The 18,044-nt window shown below is 36.6% G+C and overlaps 1 protein-coding gene across 1 annotated transcript in view; it reads left to right on the top strand.

The window, feature by feature from the left end:
• LOC131190551 (dynein axonemal heavy chain 9-like) overlaps positions 1–18,044 on the top strand; it is a 171,435-nt gene that overhangs the window by 144,465 nt on the left and 8,926 nt on the right. The window contains exon 46 of the mRNA XM_058167887.1: positions 9,678–10,103. Within this exon, the coding sequence (XP_058023870.1) occupies positions 9,678–10,103 (426 nt within the window). The remainder of the gene's footprint in view (positions 1–9,677; positions 10,104–18,044) is intronic.

Raw genomic sequence — 18,044 nt, forward strand, 5'->3', positions numbered from 1 at the left:
GATTACTGCCTCGGCCGTAGTGGATTTCATGAGTATGATCTCCAACCATTTAGAGAATGCGTCGACAACCACTAGGAAAGTTTGGCCATGGAAAGGGCCAGCAAAATCAATGTGGATTCTTGACCAGGGCCCTTGGGGTTTTTCCCATTCCCTGACTGGGGCTGTTGGGTTAGGGGTCTGGACTCTTGGCAAGCCTGGCATTTCCCCACCCTCTCAGCAATCTCTGAGTCCATGAGTGGCCACCACACATAGCTTCTCGCTAGCCCCTTCATCCGGACGATCCCTGGGTGGCCCTCGTGGAGGAGGTCCAGTACCTTTCCCCTTAGTTTATCGGGGATTACCACACGATCACCCCATAACAGGCACCCCCCTTGAGCCGAGAGCTCATCCGTTTTTAACAAATTCCTTAAAGCGTTCGCCCGGCGCAGCGGCCACCCTCTTGTACCCAACCGAGTACAGTCCTTAACATAATGTCGGTATGATGCCCGAGCCACTTCCTTAGATGTGACTGGGCCAGAGTCCAAAGAGTCAATAAGCAGGATGGGCGTCCCGGCGTGGGGTCTTGATGGCCCCTGGTAGTGGGCATCTGCTTAACGCGCCTGCATGCCCCACTTCTTTTCCTGGTCGATGCTGCAGCTTGTACGAATAAGCGGCTAAGAAAATAGTCCATCGGGTCAAGCGTGGCGAAAGTGCCACAGGCGTTGGGCGGTCGCCAGCCAGTATCCCTAGTAGCGGTCTGTGGTCAGTCACGATTTCAAAATCCGCCCAAAAACATATTCGTGGAATTTTTCACCCCTGACACAATGGCTAGTGCTTCTTTATCTAATTGGCTGTAGTTCCTCTCTGGGAGGACATCGTTCTAGAGTAAAAGCTATAGGGGCTTCTGTGCCGTTTGAAGTCTATGGCTGAGTACAGCCCCACCCCGTAAGGGAGGCATCGCAAACCAGCACTAGGGGCAATGAGTTATGATATTGGATGAGCAGGCTGTCACTTGAGAGCAGGTTTTTTACTGCTTCGAAAGCCCTATTTTCCGACTTTCCCCAAGACCAAACAGTATTTTTTCCTAAAAGCCTATGCAGCGGTTCAGCAACGGTCGCTTTGTTTTTTAAAAAAACCGCGTAAAAATTCACTAGCCCCAGGAATGCCTGTAGCTCTGCTTTGTTTTTGGGCGCTGGAGCCTTTCTAATTGCCTTGACCTTGCTCTCAGTGGGGTGAATTCCTTTCTTGTCTATCCGGTAGCCCAAGAATTCGACAGATTCGACCCCTATCTGGCATTTGTTTACCTTGACTTTTAATCCGGCTGTCCGGAAAATGCCCAGAACCTTTCTCAAACGCTCCCCCAATTCCTCTACGTTTTCCCCTGAAATCAGGACATCATCGAAGTAGGGAACTACCCCTGGGAGCCCTTGCAGAAGTCGTTCCATTAGGTTTTGGAACAGCCCTGGTGCCACACTCACCCCAAATTGCAATCGGGTGCACTTGAAGGCCCCCCTGTGCGTTACAATCGTTTGGGCTTCGGCTGTGCGGGCGTCTACGGGCAGTTGTTGGTAGGCTTGGGCCAAGTCTAACTTTGCAAAGACTTGCCCTCGCCCCAAAGAGTGCAGCAAGTGTTGCACCACGGGAACCGGGTAAGCGCTTTTCTGTAAGGCTTTGTTAAGCGTCGCCTTGTAGTCAGCGCAAATTCTAATTGACCCGTCTGGTTTTATTGGGGTGACGATTGGCGTCTCCCACTTTGCGTGATCGACTGGCACCAAAATCCCCTGATTTATGAGCTTATCTAGCTCCTTGTCAATTTTTGGTTTTAGGGCAAAAGGGACTCTCCTCGCCTTAAGCCTAATGGGAGCTACCTGGGGGTCTAAGTTGAAGGAAATAGGGGTCCCCTTGTACTTGCCCAGGCAGTCCTTGAAGACATCTTTGAACTCGTTAAAGAGAATGTCTTTCAGGTTACAGTCACTTCTGTAGATGCCAGTCACTCCCATGCCCAGGGCACGAAACCAGTCTAGTCCCAACAGACTGGGCAGGGTCCCTTCGACGATCGTGATGGGCAGGGTCTTCTTGTGTGGTCCGTACTCGACTCGGACGGAGGTGGTCCCTCGAACAGGGATGCGATTCCCTTGGTAGTCGTGGACTCGTAGCCGTTGTGCTTGCAGGTGGCGCTTCGCGACTGACGGCAGTGACTTCGCCAAAGTGTCCCAGGACATGATGGTGATCGCTGATCCCGTGTCTACTTCGAGCCGGCACCGTACTCCCTCTATTTTGGTTTGGTGAAGATCTTCTTCTCCACTGGTCGAGGCGCGCCTATGACCACAGTCGTTTGGTTTGAATCGCGCCTTTTTGTTTGAGCCAATCGCGGGTCGCCTTGCCGATTCCGCGCTCTGATTGGCCGATTTGAATTTTCGGCGGAAGGTTGGGCGCTCGACAAACTTGAGCTAGGTGCCCTTTCTCCCGCCACCGCCGACATGTCGCGTCCTTAAACTTGCAGCGTTGGCGCTGGTGTTGACCACCGCAGCTTCCGCATTCGTCTCGGTCCCCTTTGTCGCGTTTCTCGGTTCGGCAGACCCCTTCCTCATCTTCACCGTCGGATTCGGTCTGAACCTCCTCCTGGTGCACTGGAGTTGGCTTCGCGCTCGCCTTTGGTGGGACAGGCTTTTGCAGTGTCTCCGCCGCTTGGGTGGACATTTCATGTGCTCTGGCTTCGCCCAGAGCGTTGGCCAGCGTTAGGTTGCTCTTTGCTAGCAGCCGCCGCCGCAAACGGATGTCTCTGACCCCTCGGATGAGTTGCTCGAGGAGCACCTCGTCTAGGTCGCGGTATCCGCAGTCCTTGGACGCTTTCCTTAGGGCGGCCATGTAGTCACCGATGGATTCGCCCTCCATCTGCCTTCGCCTCCGAATTCAAACCGCCGCACGTATTTGGACGGCGTTGGTGCAAAGTGGTTTTTTAGTAAAGTCTGTAGAGTTGGCCACGACACCGATTGTAACGGCGTTGGCTCTGCCAGGGCTTCCGCGATATCAATGACCTCAGGACCACAGTGGCTTAAGAAATAAGCCCTTTTGCGGTTATCTGGAACTCCTTGCAGTTCGTTGGCTTCTAGAAAGCTTTCGAAACGGGTCATATACGTTCCCCATTTCTCTTTAGCCGGGTCAAACGGTGCGGGCGGAGTGTAACTGGCCATCTCCGCTTTTCTGCCCTGTGTTTGCTGGGTTCGGGTCTATCGTGCTTCAGCTCGGTTCTGGTTCTCCTTAGCCTCGAGATCCCACCTTCGTCGCCAGTGTTAAGTTCTGGAAGTAACGAGGCTGGAGACCAGGGTAGTGACAACAGCTCTTTAATATAGGGTGAACCCAGCAACAGGCTGGGGGAAAAACCTCTCCTTTTATACAGTTCTACTGGCGGCTTCGTCCAATCAGCAACGTGCTGATTTCCCGCCCAAATATTTAAAGGTACATACAAGAATACATAACAACTCCCTTCTGAGGGAAGACAAACACAAAGTAGCAGTTAAGAAGTTCTTGCTTTTCATCATCCCCATTGCACCTTCTCCTCTTTGATTTATTATTTCTAACAAACTCAAATTATTTCTTTTTTACTATGTTTGGTATCTCTTGCGAATCTCAGCTCATTCTGAGCTTTAACATTTTTCACAACGTTTCTACATTATCTTGAATTCTTTATTTATGATATGCTTTCCCCCCCATTTCCTAGGCATGCCCCCTTTTTTTCAGTATTTTTAGGGAGTTCTGCATGTATCCACATTGGCCTTATTATATTTTCCCCATTTGTTTCTTCATATAGGAATTGTTTGCAATGGCATCTTCAGGATCTGATTTCTTAGATGTCCTATTCTTCCTGAATACCTTTTTCCTTCAGGATTTGAAGCCGTTGGATTTGAAATAGCTTCCCTCTGAATTTTCAGAATTTGCTGTTCTAATATCCAATATACAGACCTGACTCTCTTCACATCCTCCTAAGATGTCACAACTTTGAGGATAATACTTTCCCACAGGGTGGCAGTCACATTCACTTCTTCACCCAATTCCCCCCCCCCGCCCCCCCCCCCGCCCCTGTTGGTGAGATTTAGATCCAGGGCAGCAGAACCCTTTGTTCTTCCTTCCACCTTCTGACAAATGAAGTTGTTGTCAGGAAAGAGAATAATTTGTTGGCAAATCCCCAGCAGATGTCAGGATAACTGAACCTCCCATTAGCAATATTGTGTGCCTTTTTGAAAGATTGGCCAAGTGATGCAGAAAGACCTCATCTGTTCTTCTGCCTGCCCAGGTGGTCTATAATAAATTCTCACAAAGGGATTGCCTCCTCTCACCTCTTTTATTCTAACCTAAATACTTACTGTGCTCTGATTCAAATATTTCTATACAAGGATATGTTTTTTCTTTACATACATACATGCAACTCTCCTCCCCCTTTTTAAGATTTGTTCCTGTAGCTTTCTGTTGCTATGTGCCAGTCTTGAATACCATCACACCTGGCTTCGTATTTGCCTTCTCAAAGTAGGATTTCTAGTTGTTTACTTCCCCTACTCTGAGCATTGGGAACACCTGAATACCACCAACTGCCACCTCGATTGTAGGTGCAGAAGTCTGGTCCCTGATGAGGCCTTCTCATTCCTCTTTCATGTTCTCTTTTCTTGGCCCCAGTTTTCTGGGCTTTTGCCAATCCCCTCTCCCCTTTTATTATGTTCTGATCCCACCCTGATGAGAATGGCAAGCTGCCTCCCAAGCGTTTTCCCTGTTTGGTTTTTATAAGATGTACTATATCCAGTCACTTCTTTGGAGTCCTTTAGGAAGGTAGTGCAGACCATTGTCTGGAACACAGAGTTTTCCTAACAAGAATATTTGCATATCCAATTGTGTATTTCTAGGATCCTGTTTCTTCTTTTTGCTTTTTCACTAGAAAGATTGGCTTGTGTGATTTACTTTATTCTTCATGCACATGTTACACCTTAACTTTAATAATAAACTTACTTTAATAAGTCCTAGTTTCCTAGCTAGAACTTGAATGTCCAAAGAACATTACTCAAAAATGTGGTTGTTCCTCCTCCTGCCCCCTCCCCCCACAATATGTCTGTCCTCCTGCACTTCTGAATGGGCACCATAGCATCACACCAACCATTGGAGAAACTCTATCCAGGCCTAGCTTTATTTGTATTTCAGAAGACAGAAGCAATAGAGAATTATCAGAGAAACAGAATACAAAGCAATGATGCTTTGTATAATAGAGGATTAGGATGTAAATCTTTTTAGCTTTATGATTTAGGAAAGATAATGAATGCAAATTCACATCTCAGTTACAGTGGCATCTGGTGGGGAGAAAGTGTAAAGAGAGACAAGGGAAGTCAGGATGATGACAGCAGCATTGTGGCATCAAACCAAGTCCCACTCCTCATCACCTTAGGTCATGATGTTGCACATAAGCCCAAGAGGGTAGGCATTTTCATCTTCTCTGTACCTGCAACAGCTTGAAATGCTGCAGATGACCTATCCTTTAAGAGGTTTTAAAGGAGGATGGACACATTCATAGTAGATGAAGCTATCAATGCTATCTCCAAGTTCAAAGGTCAGAGAAGCCTGCTGCCTTCACGGGCTTCCTAGGAATTTTCTGATTGACCAGAGAGTGAAAGAGGTTTTAGAGCAGGGGTGTCAAACTTGCGGCCCATGGCCGGATGTGTCATGTGCTGGCCCCACCACTGCCCGGTTTAGTGAAGGAGAAAGTCACGATACATCACGTGATGTCACTGTGACAATGCGAGTTGGATACCCCTGTTTGAGAGGATGCTCCAAGTCCTACTATCTTCAGAAGTGGACAGTGTGAGATGAATCAAGCAATGGCAGCAGTCTCCAAGATCCTGGGCTTAAATCAGTAATTCTGTGGAGCTCTAGTACGTCTGTCATGTCTGGTGAATATAGGAAGTCCCACAGTGAAAGCCATTTGAGCAGCATTGTTAAATTACTCCTCTGCCTGAAATAGAGTTGTGCGGGTGGAAAATGGTTACAAGTACAATGTGTTGAAATGTATCTCAGCTAAATCCTTCTGGCAATGCCACTCTCAAATGAAAGTTGGGGTGATTTATCTGACAGTGGAGTCTACCTGGAGCCGAAACACTTTCATTTATTTTCTAGCAAGGAACAGTGACATATGTGTTAAGATCACGAAGACAGCAGTTTGCTGTATTTCTGATTTTGTTAATCTATTATCCAGGTGGATTAACAAAATGAATGTGTACATGCTAGCAGCAACACCTTTTGGTACCAGCTGCGGTACGCAACAGCTGTATCACAGAAAGAGCCTTTCATATTGCAGTGTGGCATCCATTTACAGTTTTGTACAAGAGACAGTTCTTTACACACGTCTGTAACTTCAAGCATACAGCCGATTGAAAACTAAATGAATACTCACTGCAGCTGGACCTGAATGGACGTCTTTACTTTCTCACAGATTTCAGTCAATGTGCAACAAAATTCTGGGTGTGCATTAAATTCACCCACTGTAAAGTGCTTTATTCAGTCTTGATTGTGTGCTATTGTCTGTTTTGGAAAATTGCAGGGGGTAATTTCTACTTCTAGTGAGTTCTAGCCAATCCCTGTATCCAGATCAGAGGAGGCATAGATTTCACTCAGTTCAGCTAGCAAAACTATAGCTTAATTTTTATTTATTAAACATCAAGAAAACATTAAGAGTGGGGGGCGGGAGGGAGGGAGGGAGGGAGAGAGAAAACAAGGGAGCAAGCAAGAGATGATTATGTATGTATTATCTATATATCAAAAGGCACAGAACTTTCCAGAACCACTGAAAACAATAGTGTGGAAAATTAGCATGGGCAGTCCCAAAGGAGTGGCTTTTATTTGTTCTGCATTTAAATATTTTATATGCAGAGAAGTAGTAGAATAGAGAAGGGAATTAGACACCAAGTGATCCTTCCTCTATTTTGCTCCATGAAAGAACAATTTGATAGAGGAGGGATGATGCATCCAATAGCCCGAATTAGCTATGTTGTTCCTCTAACCTGCTTTTTAAAACATCTAAATGTTTGCATGTGTTGTCATGATACATACTATTATTTTCCATCTCAATGCATTTTTCATTATTATTCCATTTTATTGACGGAGAACTGAAATGGATTAACCCAAGATCCACATGAGTTGATGAAATATCAGAGCTCGGACCATAATTCATTAAAATAATTTAGACTAATTCTTGGGCAATGAATTTACCTAAACTGGCTTCTCCACCATGGTGTCCTAGTAGATATACTGGGACTTCAGATTCATTAATATTTAGCAACCTGGCTGAGAATGATGGACCCTGGGTGAATTGTCTTCCATTTTAAACATTGTTCAATGCACTGCTCTATTAAAAGTTCACTCAGGTGTTTTAAATTGAAAATTGCTGATAAGGTGAGAAGTGGGAAAAGGATTTATGCTGACATTGACCCTAACCAATCAATGCAACAGCCTCCAGGCTTAGAGTGAAAACAACATGCTGCTGCTTGTCCAAATTATTACAAATCAGTATCTTGCAGTATCCATACTATTCAAATATGTATGACTCTACAGTTCTTTCTCAGATTCCGTTAGGATTGGGGTAGGTTATTAATAATGTAAAATAACTAAACAGAAAAATGAATCCAGCAAGCAAGCAAGCTCAGAATGGGGATTGTTATATTCTCCAGCTGGCTACATGGGTACTATGTATCCATTTGACAACGTCAGCATTTGATTAACAAAACAGTTAAGGGTGGATGGAATTACTATGAAATTGATATATATTTAACTTGAAAACTGTAGTCAAAGAATGCTCACTAAAGCTTCTTCATCAAATTAGTGGGAGGCACTGAGATTCAATTCTGTGTCCTTTGCTATTCTACATAATACTATTAATGACTTGGATGAAAGAAGTGCCAGAAATAATTATCAGATTTATAGATGACACTAGGTAGTGTTGGATAGCTGATACCCTAGAAAACAGAAATAAGCCTTGGTAAATTAGTAAAATGGCCTGAAAAAAATCAGGAAGAAATTTGAGTCAAATGATATACTGTACTTAAGAAACAGGAATTAAATACACAGAGATAGAATGGACTTCAGTGCTTCAGTGGCTTCTTCCAATTCTATGACTTTGATTTCCTTCTAAACTCTTTTTTAACAACCTACCCTGGGACTCAGGTCAAAAGCAAGGTTTTTTTATGGATTTCATAAAAAAAGGTTTGGTGTTTTTTAAAAAATGTCAATGTCCATTGATTATCAGAGTAAGAATCCTTGTGTAGCGTGTCATTTGTTTCTTATGTCTGTTGAATTGCAGCCCGTTATATGCATTTCTTCCTGGTTTGATGTGATAGCATTTGGTCATAATAGCTGGTGCATATGGGTGGTGGGTAGGATTCTGCTTTGGAACTTGCCATTGTGTGACAGAGGAGGTCTTACAAGAGCCATTTCCAGCTGAATGTTTCTTTTTAATTGCTTTAGGGAAACACTATTTGTGTCATATTCCGATATTGAAATGATAAGCTCCTTTTAATAGCTTGAGTGGAGTTAATGAAAATCAGGAACCAACTGCATGATATGGACAGAAAATTAGAGTGTGTACAATGGCTTCTTTGTCAATATGTTGCATGATGCAGCTCTGACAAAGTTTCAGTGCCACATATGTGTTTGAATACATGATATGCCAAACATTTGTTCTGTAATGGAAGAAACTAAATGCACGTAAAGCAAGTAAAGACTTTACAAAGGACCTGAGAACTTAGTCTGATTGAGTACATTTAATTATTATACATTTCGCCAGAAGGACTGAGCTTCAGTGCCCTTCACTGAAATCAGTGATATTTTACCCTTGGCAACGCATGGAGAATGGAGTTCCTCAGTATCCAGGTTCTCAGCATTCCCCTCATATAAACTAGTTGGTCAAAAGCATTTTGTAAGGAAATCCTAAGATACTTTTGAGTTCATCAAATCATAATGTCCCATTTGATTGTATGAAGACGGATTCAGAAGTCATAGCATGACATAGTAAATATTCTGTTAACTTGCCATGTGATGCCTACATTCACATAAGGATCCTAGTTATGCTCAGTGACTGGTCAGCCAGTAAGATTGATCTTATCAAAAGTACATGGGAATAGGCATGAGACAGCTTCACTATGTGGTTTGTTGCTGTTGATGCGTTATTCCTAGTGAGATTGCAGCCACAGGGTAATGGTGGTTCGTGACCCAAATCACTTTAACTGATGCTGGCTAAAGATTCATTAGCAGACATGTCTCTAAGAATTTTCAATTAAGGTCCATGTTTAAACTCCTCCTGCAGCTGCAGACATACATTGTTGATTTCAGGCCAGGCTGATCTTTTCCTGATTATGCTTATTTTTTCCATATCATGTAAATCTGAAATCTAATTGGGCTTTTTCAGTGTCCTGCAACTTGGCTGAAATGCCAAAGAAATGTGTTTGGTTCTCACACTTAACAAGTGGGTAGTAGCCCCAAGCCACTAGAGGGATACGTTGCTTTACAAAGCATGAGTCATAATATTTAAAATTCAGAGTGCCATCCCAGGCTTCAAAGCTTCTCTCTCCGATTAATAGCTCTAGAGGTTACTCCATTACCAGAAAAGTAAAAAAGAAAACCCATTCATTTTCATCTCACAGGCTTGGTCTTTTTCTTCTCCCTTTCAGATCAATCTGACAGAACTGAAGTCATTTGGATCGCCACCATCTGCTGTCAGCAATGTTACTGCAGCTGTGATGGTACTCATGAGTTCAGGTGGTAAGGTTCCCAAGGACAGAAGCTGGAAAGCAGCTAAGATGGCTATGGCCAAGGTTGACGGCTTCCTAGACTCCTTGATTCACTTCAACAAAGAGAATATACATGAGAACAGCCTCCGAGCCTTGCAACCTTATCTTCAGGATACAACCTTCAACCCAGAACTGGTGGCATCAAAGTCCTATGCAGCTGCTGGGCTCTGCTCCTGGGTCATCAACATTGTGCGCTTTTACAATGTATACTGTGATGTCGAGCCCAAGCGTCAGGCTCTCAACAAAGCCAATGTTGAGCTTGCTAATGCCCAGGAAAAGCTGGCTAACATCAAGGCCAAAATTGCAGTAAGTCTGAATGCAAAAACGCAACCTGGGAAACAAGTGTAAATTGAAATCAGCATTGCACCTTGAAAGTCTTGGCATCGGTTTCTCTCTAGAACCTTAAACATGGGCTTCTTGCATAAGTAGCTGCTGCAGGAAACCACTCTGCATTTTGCCTAAAGAAAGTACCATGGCTTATTTTAAAACAGGGTGGTGCCTGAACAGTAGTAATATTGAAATAATAATAATAATAATAATAATAATAATAATAATAATAATAATAATAATAATAATAATAATAATAATAATAATAATAATAATAATAATAATAATAATAATAATAAAAATAATAATAATAATAATAATAATAATAATAATAATAATAATAATAATAATAATAATAATAATAATAATAATAATAATAATAATAATAATAATAATAATAATAATAATAATAATAATAATAATAATAATAATAATAATAATAATAATAATAATAATAATAATAATAATAATAATAATAATAATAATAATAATAATAATAATAATAATAATAATAATAATAATAATAATAATAATAATAATAATAATAATAATAATAATAATAATAATAATAATAATAATAATAATAATAATAATAATAATAATAATAATAATAATAATAATAATAATAATAATAATAATAATAATAATAATAATAATAATAATAATAATAATAATAATAATAATAATAATAATAATAATAATAATAATAATAATAATAATAATAATAATAATAATAATAATAATAATAATAATAATAATAATAATAATAATAATAATAATAATAATAATAATAATAATAATAATAATAATAATAATAATAATAATAATAATAATAATAATAATAATAATAATAATAATAATAATAATAATAATAATAATAATAATAATAATAATAATAATAATAATAATAATAATAATAATAATAATAATAATAATAATAATAATAATAATAATAATAATAATAATAATAATAATAATAATAATAATAATAATAATAATAATAATAATAATAATAATAATAATAATAATAATAATAATAATAATAATAATAATAATAATAATAATAATAATAATAATAATAATAATAATAATAATAATAATAATAATAATAATAATAATAATAATAATAATAATAATAATAATAATAATAATAATAATAATAATAATAATAATAATAATAATAATAATAATAATAATAATAATAATAATAATAATAATAATAATAATAATAATAATAATAATAATAATAATAATAATAATAATAATAATAATAATAATAATAATAATAATAATAATAATAATAATAATAATAATAATAATAATAATAATAATAATAATAATAATAATAATAATAATAATAATAATAATAATAATAATAATAATAATAATAATAATAATAATAATAATAATAATAATAATAATAATAATAATAATAATAATAATAATAATAATAATAATAATAATAATAATAATAATAATAATAATAATAATAATAATAATAATAATAATAATAATAATAATAATAATAATAATAATAATAATAATAATAATAATAATAATAATAATAATAATAATAATAATAATAATAATAATAATAATAATAATAATAATAATAATAATAATAATAATAATAATAATAATAATAATAATAATAATAATAATAATAATAATAATAATAATAATAATAATAATAATAATAATAATAATAATAATAATAATAATAATAATAATAATAATAATAATAATAATAATAATAATAATAATAATAATAATAATAATAATAATAATAATAATAATAATAATAATAATAATAATAATAATAATAATAATAATAATAATAATAATAATAATAATAATAATAATAATAATAATAATAATAATAATAATAATAATAATAATAATAATAATAATAATAATAATAATAATAATAATAATAATAATAATAATAATAATAATAATAATAATAATAATAATAATAATAATAATAATAATAATAATAATAATAATAATAATAATAATAATAATAATAATAATAATAATAATAATAATAATAATAATAATAATAATAATAATAATAATAATAATAATAATAATAATAATAATAATAATAATAATAATAATAATAATAATAATAATAATAATAATAATAATAATAATAATAATAATAATAATAATAATAATAATAATAATAATAATAATAATAATAATAATAATAATAATAATAATAATAATAATAATAATAATAATAATAATAATAATAATAATAATAATAATAATAATAATAATAATAATAATAATAATAATAATAATAATAATAATAATAATAATAATAATAATAATAATAATAATAATAATAATAATAATAATAATAATAATCACGGAAGGACATTTAATTTATAGAAATTGTAGTTTGGGATTTTAGGGACAATTCTGTTCATATATCTAGTTGTTCCAAATGCTACTAACCATTATGTACCCTTTTCAAATTCAAGTTTATTTCTCAAGTATTGTTTGAGCAGTATTAAAATGATTTAGAGGCACTTAGCTTTAAGCTATTGGTGTGAAGGCTGATAAAAATCAATTGTTAACTTCTTTTTTCACAGGAGTAAAATAATTTGGGAGCACTCTGCTTTTGTTTTACAGTGAAGTCGCAAAAATGATCAATTAGAGCAATAGCGATTGGGAGACCCATTGTGAAAGCCACTTTCAGCCTCTGAAATAAAGCTAATAGAGCCATTTTTGCATGAGCCTTTCCGCTTGGCTTTCTAAATAACTCCCATGAGCAGTTTTGTTCACTCAAGCTCTAAACAGTACTGATACATGCGCTTTTAGGCCTGGAATTTTATATCAATGGCCAGAAATCAGTACAAGATGCAAAGGACAATGTAACTTAACAAGCTACGCTTGCCAATATTTTCTTTCTGCACAGCTATTAAAGCTATAAGATATCCCCAATTCCCTTTTATCTAACCCGATAGAAACGGAGGTAGAAATATTATAAAGTTAAGAATAGAAAAAAGGCAAACTAAGTTGAATGCCTATCGGTGAATGGTAGCTAGAGAGATGAAACATTTTCCCCAGAAGAGCACCTGAGGTCCACCTGGATTGATGGTCACCAGAATCTAAAACAGTTGAAGAAAATTCTGTCTGATGGGGACATTTTGGCAACAAGTTGCCAGATGTTCAGTCCAGACTTGCAGCAACTCTGGTCCTCATAGTGAGCTTTTCCTGCTGCTGTGCTCCAGTTTTCCATGCCAGGAAAACAATTGCTTCTCACTTTCCTCTTGCGGCCAATTCTTACTGGACATGCATAACTTTATAACTGCACAGCCAAATGTATGCAAAGTTGCATTAAAAATATATCAAAATAGCAAAATGCACCTAAATGCAGGCACAACAGCCGGCTTTAAAATACAATTTTCTTTTCCTAGCTGTGCCTCCAAAAAGGTCTGCCACAGCATTAGTCTTTAGTGATTATATTTTCATGGCTGGTAGAATTTCACTAATGAATTTTTTTAATTATTATTTTTTCTCTGAACTACTGATTAAACTACCCACTTTACAAATAATTCTTTACAGTGACCATAATTGAGTCCCGCAACTCAGTCATTAAACGATGCAGTTGTTTAGCAGAAAATCACATAACCATGACTTACGATTTTATTTCTGCCTTTGCAAGCTGATTGTAAAGAACACGAATGGTCATCATGTGACTGTGGGACGCTGTGATTGGCTGCAAAGTGGTTTCCAGTCGGTTGAGATAGACGGGTTTTACTTATTCATTTGGACTGTTTGGCGGCAGAGATAAAACTTTTTTGAGGCAGAAGGAAAAATGATAAACCACTACATAGGTGGACTTATTAAAAGAACAAATACCCCTCCTCCCAAACCCCAATATCCAAGCAAACAAACACAGAAGATCCCGGGAGAAAAGTAGATAGTTTCGAGAAAGAGAAAAAAATGTAATAAAAACGTTTCTGCTAGTTTTCAAATGAGAGCACTTCTGCATGTCAATCAAGTGTTATAAACACTGTGCTACAAGGAAAGGCCTATAGCAGAAGCTGCAGCAGTCTTTACTGAGGTGAACTGAGCAACTGAGATGAGGGACGTTGCTGTCCTGTGCAGATCCAAAGTACAGATGTTTGCCTAGAAGAAAACTAAAATCAGAAGGGAAACACTCTGCTAGAGAGAAGTTGACTAAGGATGAGTCTGAAATCTCAGAATACTAAACCTCTGGTCCCGGTGACCGACCCAGATTGGATTCTGCAACATTATCCTAGGACATGTTATCTTCAGTCCATTCGTGAGAAGGGAAACTGGACAGCTAAATTTGAACTGGCCTAAATCAACAAATACTATTTCAAATGCAGAACAAGAAAACACTGGCAGAAGTCACATTTATGGTGGGCAGAGGGCAAGCTGAGGACAATGTTATCTGTTCTTGTCCTCCAGAAACAATTGATGGCCCATACTTATGATGGGGCAACCTGACAGTGCAAATAAGTACTAGCTGTCTGCTGTTAACAGCTTAACACCTCTAGGTTTTAAATATTTGTTCACAGCTGAATGGCCTTGTAGGCTACCTATATCACTCTTCCCCATAAAGTGAATCCACTTGGTTGGCTTATTTTATTAATAATGAAATTATTCACTTTTTGAATTGCCTCTTGAGCAAAAATTCCAGTGCTGTCTAAATCAGAGGCTACAATGTGCTGGTGCATATATTGAGATTGTAATTTTTTATGATATTTCTGTTGTGTGATATGGCTTCTTCCTTTGCCCTACACCCCCAATTGTAGCACCTTAATGAAAATCTGGCAAAGCTGACAGCCAAATTTGAAAAGGCCACTGTGGAGAAGCTGAAATGTCAGCAAGATGCAGAAGCCACTGCAAATACCATTTCCCTTGCAAATCGCCTGGTAAGTATCATTGGCTGAAGCTTCCGGTGGGGTAGAAAGATTCTTTTTTTTGTTTTTTTTTTGTTTACATTTATACCCCGCCCTTCTCCGAAGACTCAGGGCGGCTTACAATGTATAGGGCAATAGTCTCATTCTATTTGTATATATTTACAAAGTCAACTTATTGCCCCCCCAACAATCTGGGTCCTCATTTTACCTACCTTATAAAGGATGGAAGGCTGAGTCAACCTTGGGCCGGGCTCGAACCTGCAGTAATTGCAGGCTTTGTGTTCTTAATAACAGGCCTTACCAGGCAGAGCTAAACCGGCCCAATTGAAGTATGTCTTTCTTGGTCTGAATGGCTGGAGAAAAAAACTAGAAGTCTTTGCAAAGACTTTTAAGTTTTAGGACTCCAACTCTAAATTAAAGATAAATATTTCTAAATTAAATCTACACGAGGGAGTAGTTTGGACTTTTATATTGTTTGATTTTTAATGTGTACTATTTCATTCTTTAGTGCTGGCAAAAAGAACATTAAAGAACTGCTAGGTTTTCCTACTTTTCCAATTGAATTGGCATGCAGCAGAGCAGGAAAAAGATGATAGGGATCTAATTCATGAGAGTATATAAAAAAGATTTAGCACTAATTATTTAAAGTGCATTAAAAATAGGGGAAATGGATTTAGTAGGAACATAACAGTACTTCAGTGATGGCACATGCATCATATACAGTAGGAGCAATGGACAGATCTTCATTGAAAATGATCACAAATATACAACCCTGCCTAACCTTCAAAGTGAGAGGCGATAATTTCAGTAAATATACTCTTCTCATATTTAATCATTTATACAAATGTATGGCTAATTTTGTGATGCTTTTTAACAGCATGATAATCATGCATGAGCTCCAGCTGGCATGACAGGAAGGTTTTAATTTGTATTTTTAATGAGCATACAGGATTTTTAAAACCACTGTTCCCTTTTAACTTTGCAATAAGTCTCTTTCAGGTGTACAGTGCTATAACCTTATATTATGCAAAATATCAGATTTGCCTGATTAAGAAACAGCAAACAGTTTAAACTGTTGCCAGTGGATGGGCAGTTTTCTCTGGTTTTTCTGGTGATTTTCAATTTTTACTGCTGTAACCCTCAAACTACTGACAATGCAGTGTCCTCTAAATTTACTAACCAACTGTAATTGAGGTTGGGATCACAATTCATAGCTACAAGGGCATATAAAAACTACTGCTGCAGTCTACCAATTCTTTCCAGTCTGAACATAAGGATTGCTTTTTAATGAAATGAAGCCAGTATAACTACAAGGGCAATGGTTTAAGTGGTCTGTGAATTTTACTGTATGAGATTTAAGAGTATTCTACCAGGTACTTTATTTCCCTCATTATTTTTGAAATACTTCAAGATGCTTGAAGATATTCTGGTAAAATATGTTATTAGTGCAATGGAATTTACTTGCCACTACAGCTCAGATTGGCTTTTTGCCATAAAGGATGTCATGGTGAATTTAAACTGGGTACATCCATTCACAGTTTTCCTAATTAAAAGTTGAACACAAAATGTCATATAATTGAATAGTACACTGTGAATAATTAACACAAGCACCAAGTATGAGATCTTTCCCATCATAAGTTTCAGTACAAATCTTAGGCCATTGTGCATTTTGCCAATAAACAAAGCTAATGATTTCCACATTTGTTTACATTTATTTAGAGAGGAATGAGAGTTTAGGCTGCAACTGTTGCAGAAGAGGTCAGTTAAAAGAGCCAGTTAAAATTTGAAATCAGGAAAAAAGCAATAAGAATTAATTAGCATGGAAGGTGAACATGATTAAGACGAAGCTGTTAAAATTAATTCTTTCATTTTGTGGTCTGGTTGTAGAACCTTTTTTTCTGTTTTAAACTTCATATATTTAAACTTCACTCTCTGTCCAGTCTGGCATAGGAACATGATTGATGCCCTTTTCCATTAATTTTGTCAAAATGACAGGGCACTTACGTAAGGACAGCCAAATGCCTTGGTACACAATAAGTGGTACCTGACTTGGCACTAGTACTTGTGAAAAGAATTTATTAAGTCAATTTATATTCTGCCCACCTCATTATCCAGAGTGACACTGGGTGGCTTACATGCAACAAAAATAGAAATATAAAGACAATTATAAATATAGAAACACATAAATTACAGGATGTCTGTGATTTGGGTATGCTGATAGACCAGAGATTAAGCATGAGCCAGAGTGTGCTATAGCTGTGCCTTTCTGTTAAATATAAAATGGACAATTTTGAACATCATTCTGTACATCTTAATTTATTTATGATGAAGTGTCTACGTTTTAGTAAATGCCTATCTCTCTGGTTCAGAACTGGCATTTGAAGTCCCTTGGTTATTTGTTCATATGTTTATCTGTTCGTAAGAGAGTCATACTTTATAACTAGGCGAACAAAGACCAACTTTGCATTTTGGCACCCTAAACTGACACAATCAGGGATATCCATTCTGACTCTATGCATATGAAGGTGAGGTACACCTATACCTCATTTGGGTCGGTTCACTTCCCAGAGAGAGAGAATTTTAGTGGTCCAACTATACCTGTTTACTCAGTCATTGCTAGGGATAAAGACATGCTACCTTTTTTCCCATTGAGGGTTAGGAAGAGGAAAAGCTTCTTTACTATTTCTTCTTTTTGAGTTTTAAACGTTCTATGCTAACAGCTGTGATTTTTATTTAACTCAAGTATAAAGTCCAGTTTAAGAGACAAAGGTACAGAAGTTAAAATATAGTATGTTCCTAAATTGCCTGACTCATCCCCTTTTATAACAGTGTGAAGTAGATTCCCTAAGGGAGATTCAAAGAATTCCAGTGGAGATGCAAGCTGTTTCCATAGCTTTCCAGCAAGTATCTTGGCTATTTAAGGGGATACATATATTCTAAAATTGCTGCCTTACTGTTGATTAGGAATAGAAAATAATTGAAACCAAAAACTATCTCCCCTCTTCTTAAGCAA

This window comes from Ahaetulla prasina, chromosome 2, assembly GCF_028640845.1.
Source record: "Ahaetulla prasina isolate Xishuangbanna chromosome 2, ASM2864084v1, whole genome shotgun sequence".
NCBI classification, from domain to species: Eukaryota; Metazoa; Chordata; class Lepidosauria; order Squamata; family Colubridae; genus Ahaetulla; species Ahaetulla prasina.